At 37.1% G+C, this 16,030-nt stretch overlaps 1 protein-coding gene across 1 annotated transcript; it reads right to left on the bottom strand.

Moving 5' to 3' along the window:
* Positions 1 to 11,086: 11,086 nt before the first annotated feature.
* LOC108369627 (uncharacterized) lies at positions 11,087 to 13,900 on the bottom strand (the record flags this gene model as incomplete). The annotated part of the gene is made up of 3 exons (XM_017624777.1): positions 11,953 to 13,900; positions 11,705 to 11,842; positions 11,087 to 11,641 (listed from the first exon to the last, which is right to left on the bottom strand). Coding segments are annotated over exons 2-3 (641 nt in total), but the record flags the coding sequence as incomplete, so codon positions are not given.
* Positions 13,901 to 16,030: the final 2,130 nt, after the last annotated feature.

Raw genomic sequence — 16,030 nt, 5'->3', positions numbered from 1 at the left:
AACAACAACCACGCTGTCGAGTTTAAATAGCGGCAAATCAGCTGCACTTGATAGTAGTTGGTTGAATAAGGAAAATGAATTAGCAACAAGAGTTTACGGGATGTACATAGCTCAGTGGTTAACGCTTCTGACTTTGAACATCGAATTCGCAGGTTCGATCCCTGCTGAAGTCTAGAAAAAGAAGTCTGATGAGGAGATGTGGTGATCTCCGAAATAGTGCTATAACTTCTACCGCTTAGACTTTGTTGCTTTTTCAATTTTTCCTAATAAACAATCGTGGTACAAAGCTCAATAAAAATATTAAAAATAAAATGTTAACAAGCCACAATAACATTGACAAAAGAAATATGTTTATTTTAAATCTTTGAACAAAAAGTTGAGAAATATGTGGTTTTACTGTATAAATAATTAGTTTCTTAGAACACACTTTATGATTGTTGGTTTTGAATATATGCAAAGCGTATTATTTGGTACAAAACTTGTATGATTATTGAAACAGGGCTTTTGCAGGTAGACGAAAATAATTATGGTAATGTTTCTTGTTACAACAGGTAGTTCAAAACTTTAATCAACCTGAAGAACTTGTAGGCAAAAAAGTATTTAAGTTCTAATATTTACTTGAATCCATGTAGTGAGAACTTGGGGACTCAAGAGATATAATGTTTTTATGACCAAGACGCAGCGAAACAAAATTTATACAAGTAAAAATGGAAAATGGTGAATGTCTCACTCCACGACAACTTAGTGCACTTGATCCTGAGGAACAGCAAGGATACATTCGCCAGAGGTTAGAAGATTTAGGAGAGGAAAATAGTGACGACGAGCATTTCGTATCTGAATAGAATTGGAACGATAACGAAGATGATGTAACTGCAGTTGACTCCGATATAGAAGAAATCCAGTTATCAGAATTCGACCCGGCAGAACTTGACTATATACCGGGGAAACTAACTGGCAAAGAAGAAAGAAATTGAGCTGCTGCACCACCACAAACTGACAGATTCCAAACCCACAACATACTCAGTTCTGAAAATAATATTCAACCAAGCGGCCTTTATAATATTCTGGATATGGCTGTCCTTAATATCCACATAATTTACGTAGAGAACAGCCCACACCTCTAGGGCTCTAAAATCCGACAAAGGATGTTCCTTCAACTTAGTGAGCAACTGGCGAAACCTGAAATAGAAGCGAGAGCTATTTATAGTCGAATAAACAGAATATTCTCTATACGCAACGTCATTGAGGCAATAAACGGCGGTCCTTTGAGGATAATGAATGTTGCAGTAAGAGGCGAGGAAGAACGTGACATTATGGCCAGAATAAAAAACGGTAATTTTTCTACATCCGCCCAACAAGGAAAACGTGCATATTGTGCAAAAGGCCCGTGTGTGCAGAACAATCTACTAATATGCCGCAATGCAATGAGTGTAGTTAAAATGTTTATAACTTCCAATTTATTAAAAATTTTTATTTTACAAATTTTATCTTATTATAATATCATTATATTCTTGCGATATTTTAAGAAATTTATTCGGAATGAAGTTCACTTTTCAAATATATCAAGATATATCATGCGTTTTCATATATGTACATACCCGGGTATGCAGCAGTTGACGTAAGGATTAGAAGTCGAAAAATGGCCAGATCTCTGGCCCAGGTGATTCAATCCCACTCAGACTTGGGAATAAGATGTTGTTGAGAATGGGATTTGTTGAGCATATAATGAAATTTCAAGTCAATCCGATATCTAGCTCCCAAGATATAACAGTTTTAAAACGCACAACATACCCGGGTATGTTGCTGTTGACAAAAAGGTTAAGAATGATTTTTTTAAATCAATATTTTTTCTTATTTTCTCAAATTCACAATTTCACGAATTTACTGTTGTCTTTTTCTTTCTAGGATAATGAAATATCCTTGTTATTCGAAATATATAAATATACAATAAATTTTTAATATGCCCTTTTTTCATTCATATAAAAATTGTCTTAAATTTAAACTTACATAAATAGTTTCCGCATCCCTCGGCGGCTGCTCCAGCTGGTAAAGCTTCTTTTTCTTTTTGCGTACTCGGGGTCCTCGTTTCCGTAGAAGGGTGATTGATTTTAGCTGGCGTCGGTGTATGGCTTCCAAGAATTTCTTATTTTCCTTTTCACGCCCGTGATGATTGGTGGTACTCACTTGTAATTTTAGACAGCACACCTATTGATATCCAACTGTCTTTTCGTTGCGCTTTTTTATGGCTAGCGGTACCTTAAAGAGTTAGTTTCGAATTTTTAGGCAGCACTCCTACTGATATTAAACTGTCCTTTTGTATCGCTTTCCTTATGATTACCGGTACTTATTAGAGTCACTTTGTTTCGCGGCGCTTTTTTATATTTAGCGGCACTTTACAGTAACTTTTATTTCGCAGCGCTTTTTTATATTTAGTGGCACTCGTTTAAGTAATCTTTATTTCGCGGCATTTTTTTTATATTCAACGGAAATTTTTTTAAGAGTTACTTTAAATGTCTCTGAAATGCGAATGGCATTCCTCGACACAAACTAGAGCTGTCAAAATTTCTTAAGGACAAGGAAATTGACATAATGCTCCTTGCTTAAACACACCTTACTAATAGATATAATTATAATCTATATAACATTTCGGGATATACCTTTTATTGCACGAATCATCCAGATGGAAAGGCGCATGGCGGAACTGGTATTTTAGTCAGAAACCAGATGAAACACCATGACTTGACTGGAATTTCAAAGAATTATCTGCAAGAAAAATCAATATACGTACAAACAAAGCAAGGTGATATTACGCTGTCCGCGGTTTATTGTCCCCCACGGGTCACGATAACAGAAAAACAGTTTATGGATTTCTTCAATTCGATGGGAGAGCGCTTCCTTGCTGCAGGTGATTACCACCCTCACCGGGCTCACGCTTGTCCAACCCTAAAGGCAAGCAATTATATAACGCGCTTACGCTTCTCCTGGAAAGCCTACATGTTGGCCGGCAGACCCGCAAAAGTTGCCAGATTTTATTGACTTTGCGATGACAAGGAAAATTCCCCGCTGCCTTATTAGTACAGAATCAGTTGCAGACCTCTTATCAGACCACTCACCTGTATTTTTTACCTTGTGAGTCACCCTATATGCTCACAACAAGGGCTTCAAATTGGTAAAAGTATAAAAAAGATACCAGTGCGCATATATACCTCGACCCAAATTTAGATACGCCGACCGATATTGAAAACCCCATAGCCGCTCTTCAACCTACACTTAGAGCAGCCAATAGCGTTTCCACGCCCCAGAAAGGTTATGTGCAAGATAAAAAATATAATTTAACCAATAGCAAAATTGGAATGCTTGTATCGGAAAAACGACGCCTACGACGGATATGGCAGACTAACAGATCGCCAGCATCAAAACAACTGCTCAAGGCGGCAACACATGCACTGACGAGAGCCCTCAAGAACGGGGAACAGTACGCACAGTACCGGTACATCCAAATGCTCTCACCGACGTGCACAAAGCACTCGTTATGGAAAGCACACTAAAATCTAAATACGCCAATTGAGACTGAAATTTCAGTACGGGACCACAATGGCAAATGAGCTCGGAGTGACGCAGAAAAAGCAAACACCTTTGCTGCTCATCTAAAAAATGTTTTTAGGCCAAACCCAGCAACTAATGATTTTAAACTACCACCCGTACCCAATGTGTAAAAATGTGAGCCGCTGAAATTTGTACCTGAAGAAATTTCTAAAGTATTTAAGGATCAACTGCAATCACATTAGGCCCCAGGGCACGACTTAATAACCCCAAAAATGATTATTAAGCTACCAAATTGTGTTGTACTTTACATCTGTATGCTATTCAACGCAATCACAAAGCATTGTCTTTTCCCTCACCAACGGAAAAAGTCGACTATTGTGATGACACCAAAGCCCGGAAAGGACAAAACGCAGCCATCTTCATATAGGCCCATCAGCCTGCTGCAGTGTATGTCGAAATTATGCGAAAAACTTCTTATGCTGCGCATCTCCCCACATCTGAAAGCCCGCAACATGATACCACTTCACCAATTTGGCTTCAGGGAAAACATGGAACAATCGAGCAAGTAAATCGCATAATAACCGAAATCCGAACAGCGTTTGAAAAGAAGGAATATTGCGCTGCAATATTTCTTTACGTCGCCCAGGCATTTGATCGCGTCTGGCTAGACGGTCTTATGTATAAAATACAAATGCTACTGCCATACACAAACTGCTTAAGTCATACCTTTATAATCGAAAGTTTGCAGTTCGATGTAACACCACCATCTCTGAAGCCCATGCAATCCAAGCTGGAGTGCCACAAGGCAGTGTCCTTGGCCCCATGCTGTATGTCTTATACACCGCGGATATCCCTACAAACAACCGCCTGATAATGTCCACTTTTGCCGATGACACTGCCATAATCAGTCTCTCCATGTGTCGTCTACATGCAACTGCGCTCCTAGGCAATCATATGGAAGTTGTTGCCAATTGGCTCGCAAACTGGCAAATAAAGGTTAACGAGCAAAATGTAAGCAAGTTACATTTACACTGAATAAGAGTAAGTGTCCGTCCTTGACTTTGAACGACGTACAAATACCACAAAGCAATCATGTTACTTACCTAGGGGTCCATGTGGACAGGCGACTTACTAGGGGAAACTACATAGTGGCTAAAAGGACTCATCTCAAGCTGAATGCTACTGCTCTCCACTGGCTTATTAACTCTCGCTCACCCCTGAGTCTGGAGTATAAAGTGCTTATTTAAAATACAGTTTTAAAACCGATATGGACCTATGGATGTGAGTTATGGGGAAACGGAGCAGCAGCAACATCGAAATCCTTCATCGTGCGCAATATAAAATCCTTCGAATAATCACCGGAGCANAATTGATTAACCAACTTGCTCGAGTAATCGAATAATCGCACAGCCCTACGTCAAACTAATCCCATGTTTCTTGCCTACCTTGTTGGTAGGGCTGCTTAAGTAGCTAAAAGGAATTTTTAACCGAGTAGAGCGTTTTTTTGTCGCTCGCTTACAAAAAAATTCAGCTAATAATAAATAATAATAATCTCGCGAACGGCTGTACCGTTGATATATCCGAAATGAAAACATTCACCGCGACTTGAGAATACCAGAAGTACGAACCGAAATAGAACAACGGAGGATGAAATATGTATCGAAGCTTTTAGCGCACCCAAATCATTTAGCAAGATCTTTATTGCGTTTCAACAGGACCTCAAGACTACGTAGGAATGACTTAACAGCCCAGTCGTAATCTTTTCTTAGGGCCAGTTAAGAAAATACTCATCTCAACTAGGGGATGTAAATTAAGTGAATGTATTAAGATTCGAAAACTTATTGTTAGGCTCTTAGGTAGGGCAGATTCAATAAATGCTCCGTTTATTTCCGAAATGCTTTTAAAACTGTTATCTAAAACTACAATCATTTAATTCTAAGCCCTAATTCTAAAGCTGCGCTGCACCAACATTCCATTCCCACGGGAGCGTAGACGCGTGGTCAGCACTTTTGATTTGCGCGTGCCTTCAGGTGAGGTGTCATATCACCTTCATTCCACTGCTTTTGAGATATTGTTGTTGTTGGAAAAGGCTAGCGTATTTGGTGCTAACTTATACACGCTCACAGTACCCGAGATGATGCACAATTTTTAACCTACGCAAAACAACATACACACTGCTAACAACTTTACTATCGCCATAAATATTTTGAAGGTAGAGACGGATTAAGTTTAGAATTGCAATAGAATGGCTTTGCATCTATGCATCTCATAAAATAAAGTCCCAAAATATGTATGTGTGTAATGTAATAACTTCGTAAGCCTGCTCCGATTTGAAAATGGTTTTTTGCATAAGATAATTTCAACATTATTCGAAGGAACTCATAAAAAGGGCGTGTAAATATGCCAAAAAAAGGTAAAAAAAATTAAATTGTTTTTAAAACTGCTACAAATTAAAAATGAATAAATCGATAAAAATATTTCTTCATTACAGGTAAACTTCGAAATGATTACTTAAGTTCCGCATTAAAAAATAGTAATTTATTTTCTTATTTAACATAAATTTGTGAAACAAAAGTACTACTTAAAAAAAGGCAGTTTGTGTGTATGTTCGCTTTGTGTCAAATGTACCAAACTCCGTTAAGCGGGAAGAAGCAGGCAAAGCAAAGATGCGAAAATGTGTGCGCTCCGTTCATTTGTTTTGTTGTTAGTGTATTCGATAAATCCAGTAAGCACGAATAATCAAGCAAACCTAAAATAAAAAAATTTCTGATTTCTCTATATGGAGATTTTTGGTTTTGTTGATCACAATTTTTTTGTATTTCCCGCTACCAGCAACCGAGCTGCAAAAGAACACTCGCTTAAACGATGAAATACACGCAATATCCAAGTTCTGCCAGGTGGGTTAAGAAATACGACCTGAAGGGTATTGTTGTGAAGTGAAGAAACTGCTCTATTGTGAATTGTTAATGAGAAAGTGGAGAGGGAAATTTTTGTTTCCTTATATACGTAACTTATATTTTAAATAAGTATAAATATTACGCAAATACCTCGCATAATTACTCGTTTAAATTGGTTTTTGTATCTAAATCTCGTCAAACTAATCCCATGTTTCTTGCCTACCTTGTTGGTAGGGCTGCTTAAGTAGCTAAAAGGAATTTTTAACCAAGTAGAGCGTTTTTTTGTCGCTCGCTTACAAAAAAATTCAGCTAATAATAAATAGTAATAATCTCGCGAACGGCTGTACCGTTTTTTTTGGCAATTTTGGACTTATGCTACACACACTGTAGCATATAAGTCACATATAAGTCACTCATCATGCTTGTGCTGGTGCATGGCGCGGAGGCATGGACAATGAAAACATCTGATGAAGCGGATCTTGGAGTTTTCGAGAGAAAGATTCTGCGACCGATTTACGGACCTTTACGCGTTGGCGATGGCGAATAGCGCAGACGATTTGACGATGAGCTGTATGAGCTTTACAACGATATGACATAGCAGCGAATTAAAATTCAGCGGCTCCGCTGGCTTGGCTATGTCGTTCGAATGGACAGAAACGCTCCTGCTCTGAAAGTATTCAACGCAGGCAGCGATGCTGGTAACAGAGGAAGAGAAAGACCTCCTCTTCGTTGGAAAAACCAAGTGAAGTAATTGGGAGACACATGGGATCGAAGTCAAATTACCATTTTTGAATCAACCACTAAACAGAATAAAGAAAGTTCTTGATGAATGCCTACAAATACAATTGTAAGATATTTAAGGAATTTAGTCTGAAATAAGTCTATGTATATTGGATTTTTATGGACCAATGATACTCCCCCATTTTGAAATTGCCACAAACTACTATACATGTTCAAGGACTATTCACCATCGGACCAGAAAATTGTTGCCACAAAAAATTCTTCACGGACATAATGCTTTCATTAGGTTATTTAAGACGGCAATAGCGGATATGCCTTCCGACGACCACAAAACCAAACGTTAACGTCAATTGATGGTGAAAACGTTGGACCAAATGTTTCAATAAAAAAACAATTTTGGGCGGGATGAAGTTCGCCCGGTCTGCTAGTTTCTAATAATAGTTGCGATCCCGTACGAGTCCGGACTAGTCAGAAATAGTCAGAATCAGTCAGATTTTACTGGAAATCGATCCCGTACTCGGTTCTCTGACTATTGAGAGGACAAAAAAGAGAGTAAATACGGTTCTCTCTCTGTCAGAAGTTACCAGTTTTAGTCCGAGAATTTTTTGCTGGTAAATTCTGGTAAATGTGTCAAACGATCAGCTGTAGTGTGTTTGGCAACCAAATTGTAAACAAAAGAAAAGTGCACTCTGCTAATTCATGTTGAAAAGTATTTAATTACTTGTTTAAGTGGATTCTAATGAATTTGAAAGTATTTTTGGTTATTTACATGTGTGAGCTGAGTGTGTTTACATACAAAATAAGCAAAATTTTACAACCAAAATTTAGAGGTTATGTTGAAGTTGACAGAAGTTACCATTTTTTACTAGAAAGCGATCCCGTACTTTTCAATGTTACTCTCTTGCTCTGAGCGAATTTTTAATTTTTGACAGTTTTACTAGTCCGAGTCCGAGGAATACGGGATTGCACCTAATGGCAGTAACTTTATTTCTGACAGATTTGTACTGTGTCCAAGCAAAGTCAGTTCTGGTTCTCCTCCATTTACTATAAAGCTTATTACGTGCTTTTATAGCTGAGCTAACTCTTTTATTTTACCAAGGGCAAGCGCTATTTATGGCCCGAACAGTACGAAGCGGGACATGGTCATCGAATAATTTTGTCAGATTTTCATTTAAGAAGCCAAGTTTTGCATCTACACTCTCAATGAACCAACAGTTATTCCAGTTAACATTCGACATGCAGATTACTAACTTTAACAGACTTAAAATCGCGATAAATAAAAGTATCAGCAGGACTGTTAAACAACACATCTAATGCACAAAATAAGGCAAATCAAGGCAATAACAAGGTTGTTGGTAATAATCTCTTAACCACAGCAAGATTTGCAGCAGATAAACAACAAAAACAAAGATAACTCAACATAAAACGAATCTAGCATGCAACACCAATTAAAATTATATACAGAGGACACTAGCATTTTTATGACATTATCTGAGAGTTCCGCAAAGATGAATTTCGTATCAGAATCATTTGGCACAGTTAGAGGTTTAATTTTTAGGGTCGATCTGCAATAAATTGCAACATCCCCTCCTTTTTTGGTTGATTTGTCGTGGCGTATAATATTCATGTGTGGGGTACCATAATAAACGTCAGTAACGTTTGGATTAAACCACGTTTCTGAAACACAGATGACATCAACCCCCGATTTTCCAAAAATATGTCTAACATAGTCCCATTTACCACCATTAAGACTTCGAGCATTAAAATGCACTACGTTAAAGCCATTTGACTGTTGGCATAAAATATCTAGTAAAATTTTGTGGTTATCAATAGTGCTGGAGGCTGATTTCCTAGTGGGATTTAAATGGAACACACTGAGACAGAAAAGGATTAACTACAAATTGCAGCAAGCCCAAGAAATATACAACACAGCAAGAGCACAAGTGATTGCAATTAAGTACAGTAAACAAAACAGCAGGGTAATTTATGAACAGTTGAGAAAGGCAAACAAGCAACAAAAATAATCTGAGATATATAACCAAAAAAGTAACAGGCTAACCTAATATTCGCGGCTTGTGTTTTGGTACGCACGCCGTTGAATTGGTTTTTTTTTGCGTGACCCGAAATTGGCTCGCGTGCGTTTACATTTGATTTCATTGAGCGAAACGTAAAATCAAAATGTCACGGAGAACAAAACATGTAAATTGAGTTAGCTTCATACGCACGCCGTACAATTTCGGTTGGTCCCATTCAAGTTGTATGTACATGAGATATCTTTTTGTTATTTTAGGAGCTCTTCCGGCCGGTAGTTATAAAAAAGCAAAAACAAGTTTCCTTTTTTTCTCCTACGCGTTTCGGCGTTGTTTTTCGTCTTCTTCACGGAGCCTGTTTTTATTTATTTGGAATAGAAACATAAAAAACACAACCATTAGATACAATGTCACATATTCCAGTATGGAAACAATTAGTTATCATACACACATATACGAATACAATTCTTCAACGGTAACACTTACATCTCTACATTTACATCACATTCAGTGTGACGGCGGGCTTGTGAAAAATTGTAGCAGAAAAGAGACTTAAAATGTATCAATATGTATTACTTTTTTCATTTAAGTATCAAAGTATCAATATGGAATAAAACCAATAATTTTTATGAAAAACCATTTTCCAAAACAATTTAACATTTATTGAATGCAAACAGGTACACGTATCAGTTGTACTTGGTACTAGTATAATAATAATAACAAAAATGTCTTACATGTATGAGTTCAATTCAGTACTAGAATAATAATAACGAAAATGTCTTACATGTATCAGTTCAACTGGGTATTAGTATAATAAAAATAGCAAAAATGTCTTATATATAATCTTAATTTTAGTTTAAATACTTTTGTAATTATGGGACTCAGAATTCAAATTTTTTTAATAGTTTTTAAGGCATTTGGAAAACATTATGCATACCACCATTGGCAAAGTGAAGCGATTTGTTCTATTTGTTTTGATCAAATTCAGATCTGAGAAAATGCGCTCTGCAGCGGCAGAGCTGTGTGGAAAACATAACAAGTTAAAAATAAAAGAAGTTAGTTCGAAATATAAAAAGTTATTTAAAGCATCTTTTAGCTCGCTTACTCCCCCCCCCCCCAAAAAAAACTGTTCTATGTCTTCAACGCAATCTATTTTATTATCGAATTTCAAAAGTTGCCATTGCATACAAATTTTTTCTCTGTCGCTTTCTTTATACAAGTTAGGGAAATTGCTTAAAACATTTAAAAATGTCGAATTAGCACTTTCTTTATATGATAATGGATCAAAACATGCAAAGCTTTTCAAAATTTCACTGTTAAAATCAAATCTCTTTTTTATTTGCAAGCAAAGTTCAATATAACATAGCAATGTATTCAGCAGAATATTTTTTTTTTATTGTTAAAATTTGTACTTCACTTAAATGTGCTGTTGATATATATGTCTCTGCGGCACAAGTAATATATACTTCCTTAATAGGTAAATGATTATCTGGGTTACAAACGTCTATATCAGCTGGGTTACTTGGCATACAGTTTGGTTTGACAAAAAAACTTATATTGAGTTTATAGTTACTTTCAAAATTGTTATATAATTTGTGCAATCTGTATGTTCGCCCAACTCAGCAGCACGAANATTACTGGGCCTTGCAAAGGATGGATCAATGCTTCGAGAAGCAAACAAATTTACTAGGAAAGAAAGTTGCATCAATTTTTATTTTTTCCAATTTCAATTTTTTATTTTTTATAATTTTTTGTATTTCACATGGCACGCTTTGATTTAGAAGAACAAATTCAGAACAGTTTTTGACACTTTCGATACCAGAAGCAACAACAAAATACACGCAAATGTTGTTTTTGCTCTACTTATACTACCTGTTTAATGTGCCTTGGTTCACACCGTCATCGAAACAAGATATGAAGAATAACTGCAACGCGCTCCACTGGGACAGTAAACGATCAACAACTTGCTTCAGTGATAACCAGCGAACGTTGGACACTCGAAAAATTTTATGATTTTTAACACCAACGTAGTTTTGAAACTCGGAAAATTCATCCACCCTTTTAGCAATATGCCCGAAGAAATTCGAGTCGGGGAAGCTCTTTGCGGGTAAATCCGGCATGTGGTGCAGCAACACAAACATAATTAAATTCAATTCTGCACTTTTTACCTGTTCTTGTAGGATGTTATCTTTGGCTGTAGCCATCGCCTGATCGATATGGGTCTGGTTCCTCTTAGTAGCGTAGTTTTTTCTATGGAGGGGGCTCGTCTCGTGCCGCTTTATATGCGTTATTATGTTGAATAAGGATTTGTTGCATATGGCACAAAAGGCTTTTTCATCCTTCTCAGAAATCCAGACGAACATTTCCAACCACTGTGAACGAAACTTACGCCGATATTGAGCACGAGATGACGACGGCTCCACATATCTATGAACACACAAAACGAATTTGACAAAATAAGAAAAAATTAGCAATAATACAGAAACTTACTCATCTTCAGACCCAGATGACAGCAATGAGCTCGCCCCTTGTTCAGCAGTCCTGTTTGGTGGTATTCCTGTCACAAATCTATCCATGTTTGCACGTGGTGGCTTATGGCGGTGTCTGCAGCAGGATTTTCACGTGTTCCTTTAAGACAAAATGTTAATTATACACCAAAACATATACACAAATAGTAAAAATAATAACAATATGCAAATTTTAACAGTATATTCTATTAAAAATTGTTTAATACTTACTCGATTTTACTGGCTACAATTCTTGTGCCGGGCTGGTTCGTCCATTACGCTCAAAAGTAGAAAGGAAAAAGGAAGGAAATGTCTGCGGTTGACAGTAGTGACAACTTCACATTCCCAATACTTGAAAGGTTCGTTCAGCGAACGACAATGAACTTTTGGATGTATGTTACCACAGGTGCACGACATGTTTTGAAATGCATACAAATTTACAAATTTTTTTTATTTTTTATTTGGAAAAGTATCAAAATTGAAAAAAAGTATCTCTCCAAAATTCGTCGAAAAATGTATCACTTTTGATCCACTTGGATCAAAACGGTCACACTGATCACATTTGACACAATCGCCCCTATTCCGATTGTCGGAACGACAGTCGTTCGTCGATATTTGAGATTTTCATTGAGGTTATGAGGCAACCAATGACATAATCTACAACAAATTTGTATTCCTATTATCCTTTCGAAATGAAGAAGTATTGAAAACGTGTTAAAATCTGTCGTTAATGTTTTTTATTTACGACATAATTCAACGAACGACTGTCGATACGAACGACTTGCGACAACCATAATAGGGGTGAATAATTATTTTTACATATTTTACTTTGACATCACTAATTAACAACTATAAATAAAAATATCACAGCCTAATGTTTGTTATCGCTCATCTGCTCGTCAAATGTGTCCAATTGCTGCCCGATATGCGCAATTTATGTTATCCACGTCTTCTTTGAAGGTCATCGCGTCCTGTATTCTTTGTTGTATTCGCAGAACTTCTAATGTTAATCTTGTCCTCTCCCTCCTTTCTACGTCTAATATTTTGGTGTTTTCGAAGTCTGCTGCGTGTCTGCTAATTATTAAGTGTTGGGCTAGTGCTGTTGTTGTCTTTTTGTGCTTTGCGTCAGCTGTTTTAAAACTACCGGCCGAAAGAGCTCCTAAAATAACAAAACGATAATTTGAAAACTGGCCCGAAAAATAAATACATGAGATATTTTTGACAGTAAATTGGCGGCGTGCGTGAATATTAGGTTAGCCTGTAAACCAATAATACATAGAGGGAATACGGCAAAGATAGAAGGAGAAAAAACATCATCTAACTTATTTTCTATTCTGGCATAAATTATAACTAACAGTTGGTACAATAGTAAGACATACATCAAATACATACTTAAGTATAATTGTTCTTATGTTCTAGTGCCGATAAGAGCATTAACCTCAGTTCCGCTGATCACTAATTCGGGCTCTTCGCCAGGCTTTAGCCGCACAAATATTCTCCAACGGATGGAAAACGCCGATGCCAATCGTTTATTTCGCCTTAACTCTGATGCATATGTCATTACTTCTCGTTGAGTTTTTGATCCGGTAATTTGCAGAGAAAAGTTTCACAATAATTGGGCAATTGCCTTTTATGCTTCGCAGACGAAAAACGTCACGTAAAGGTGGAGGTTTGTGCTGAGCTGCTTCACAAAAATTTGCAAATAATTCAGGCAAACACTCACCAGCTGCTTGGGGGATACCGTTAATTAAGATCCGTGGCGACTGCACTGCTTTCAAGAGCAGTGAGCTGAGCCTTGGTCGCAAGGCGTATCAATTACAAGCAGTAGCTTCTTCTTATGAGCACGGTTATTTCAAATTATCGCCTATTTTGCTTTGCTTAAGCCTGGTTTTCATTAGGTCATATTTGACGTCAAATGTTGTCAAAATAATGACTACGGGTTGTCATGATCAATGGCATCCAAATGAAAACGGCCCTCGCCGCTGATGTGACAGCATTCGAAAATCAAAATGTATTTGCCAACATGTTGGCAATTTTGATTTCGTTTGCCATGCGAACAGTTGATTCTAGCTACCATACGGACCGTTTAGCTACAAAAAAGACAAAAATGCAGTTCGATAGAACTTTTCACGCAGATTTCAACCATACCCAAATTATTTGGGGCGAGTAAAAAACAAAGAAAATATAACAGGTTAAACTTCAACTTTCCTATTTTTTATATGTTTAATATGTGGCCGTTCCATTAAAGTGGCTTCATTCATCATCTTTTAAGCCATATGTTGGAAAACACTCCGGAATTGAAAATAATCTTCTATCATCTTTAAAGCTTATTAAAAAGGATGCGCCAACTGACTTTTTAAAACGTGTCAACTTTAAGCTTGGGGTACCTAAAAACTCATTTGCCGGAAGTCTGGCCCGCTAACGTCACCGTGCGTCCTTTTCTTTTCTTTTCAAAGGAAAATAAATCCGTCAACTCAAACATAGCGGCTAAAAAATTTTCGCATATATTAAAAAATATATTTTCACAATGTATCTGGTATGAGGACCAAAGCAGAGATAGTTCATCGATTAAGCTCTCACCTCGATTATGACGTCTTTGTAATTATCGAAAGTTGGTTAACTAGCAACTTCTTCATTTCCGAGTTCTTCGATGCAAACCTATATAGTGTTCTCCGGAAAGATAGAGAGGAAATCAAAACTGGGTGTTCCAGAGGCGGCGGCGTGTTAATTGCTGTACAGCGGAAATTCAGCTCATCTTTAGTTCAGCTACTTACCTTATACGAGCCGATTAAAACTCCACTTAATACGAGCCGATTAAAACTTATTAATATTCCTACACTTTCCAGCCGCAGGCAAATGCTTGGTAAAATTTTTATAGTTAAACTACTAACAGGCTCAATTTCAAGTCCGCTTCTTCTTGGCGAAGTTAGCCTTAATGTTCCCTCCCGGGTATCAAGACACTTTTGCCCCCTATTTCCGAAAGCTTGTAAAACTAATTTTGAATTGCACGACCCACTCCGTTGCTTATGCCAGGATTTTAACTCTCATTCCAGCACGTTTGATATATCAGATCCGCTTTTCAGCATTAAGAAATCGATACTGTCCTCTCTCAATAAATGAATCATTAAAATAAAGACATAAAATCGGCTGATGAATTTAGTTCTGTAGCTGAACAGTTTTAGATCTCGACACTTAACAAACTCCTGCCTATCGTGACTCGGCGCAAAAATTGAAAATACTGGTTCCGTACGTCATGCGGACTGCGCCCCTCGTGCGGATGGGCGGGAATGGAGGGTAAAAACCGTTGGGATATTATTAATTCCGATTCCCTCCTCGATCTTCTTTGCGTTACTGTGCGGGGCTCTTTCGGCCAACTGTTCGAGTGTGCGTCATATATCCCTCCCAACAGTATTGACGAGATTTATAAATGTCACATTAATAATTTAGTTTATCTAAGCTCTGAAGTTAAAAATCACCATATGTGTGTCCTTGGCGATTTTAATCTTAATAATACTTCTTGGAGTAACTTAAGTAGTTCATCAGTGTTAACGCCAGTTAATGTGTGCAATGTCAATGATACTTATGTTACTGATAGTCTCTTAGGTATTGGCCTTTCCCAAATTAATCATTATTTTAACGACTTTAATCGACTTTTAGACCTAATTTATTTAAGTGACAACTTAAATCATCAGCTGGAGGTATGTGATTCACCAATTTCTCCGCGGAATGCCCACCATATTCCTTTAGTAATTAAATACACTCCAATTCTACGAATTCTTTTCTCCATCGCCTAGTACTTTGCAACCAATTTTTAACTATAATCTATGCAACTTTAATAAACTTAACTCACAATTGCTAAGAATCGATTGGAACACGCTCTTTACTAAAATGGATACCACCAACACCTTCACCATATTTAAATCTCGTGTTTTTGATCTCTGCGTGGATGTGGGGAACATTCACTAGGAAACCCTATAAATTACCATGGCACACAAAAGAGTTGAAACCTCTGAAAAATCTGAAGAGTAAAAAAGTTCAAAAAATCCGGGCACACTTTGTACCTTGAATGTTATCAGCGTTACCGTAAGAGTTTCAACGCCCTCGATAAGCGTCTACATGATAGGTACTTTAAAAACTATAAATCCAACATCAAAAATAACCCAACAGTTTTTTGGAGTTATATAAAATCTAAAAAAATCAAGTTCTGGCATACCTTCCTCCGTCTTCTACAGCGATAAACATGCGACCACTCTTGTTGATGCTGCTAATCTTTTTTCTGAGTTTTTTTGTGCCAATTTTATGTCCGATT

The sequence above is a fragment of the Rhagoletis zephyria genome, unplaced genomic scaffold, assembly GCF_001687245.7.
Source record: "Rhagoletis zephyria isolate East Lansing unplaced genomic scaffold, Rhagoletis_zephyria_1.1 Rzeph_scaffold_03775, whole genome shotgun sequence".
Classification (NCBI taxonomy): domain Eukaryota; kingdom Metazoa; phylum Arthropoda; class Insecta; order Diptera; family Tephritidae; genus Rhagoletis; species Rhagoletis zephyria.
Note: the sequence above shows the minus strand (reverse complement) of the source record. Positions and strands in the feature narration are given on the sequence as shown.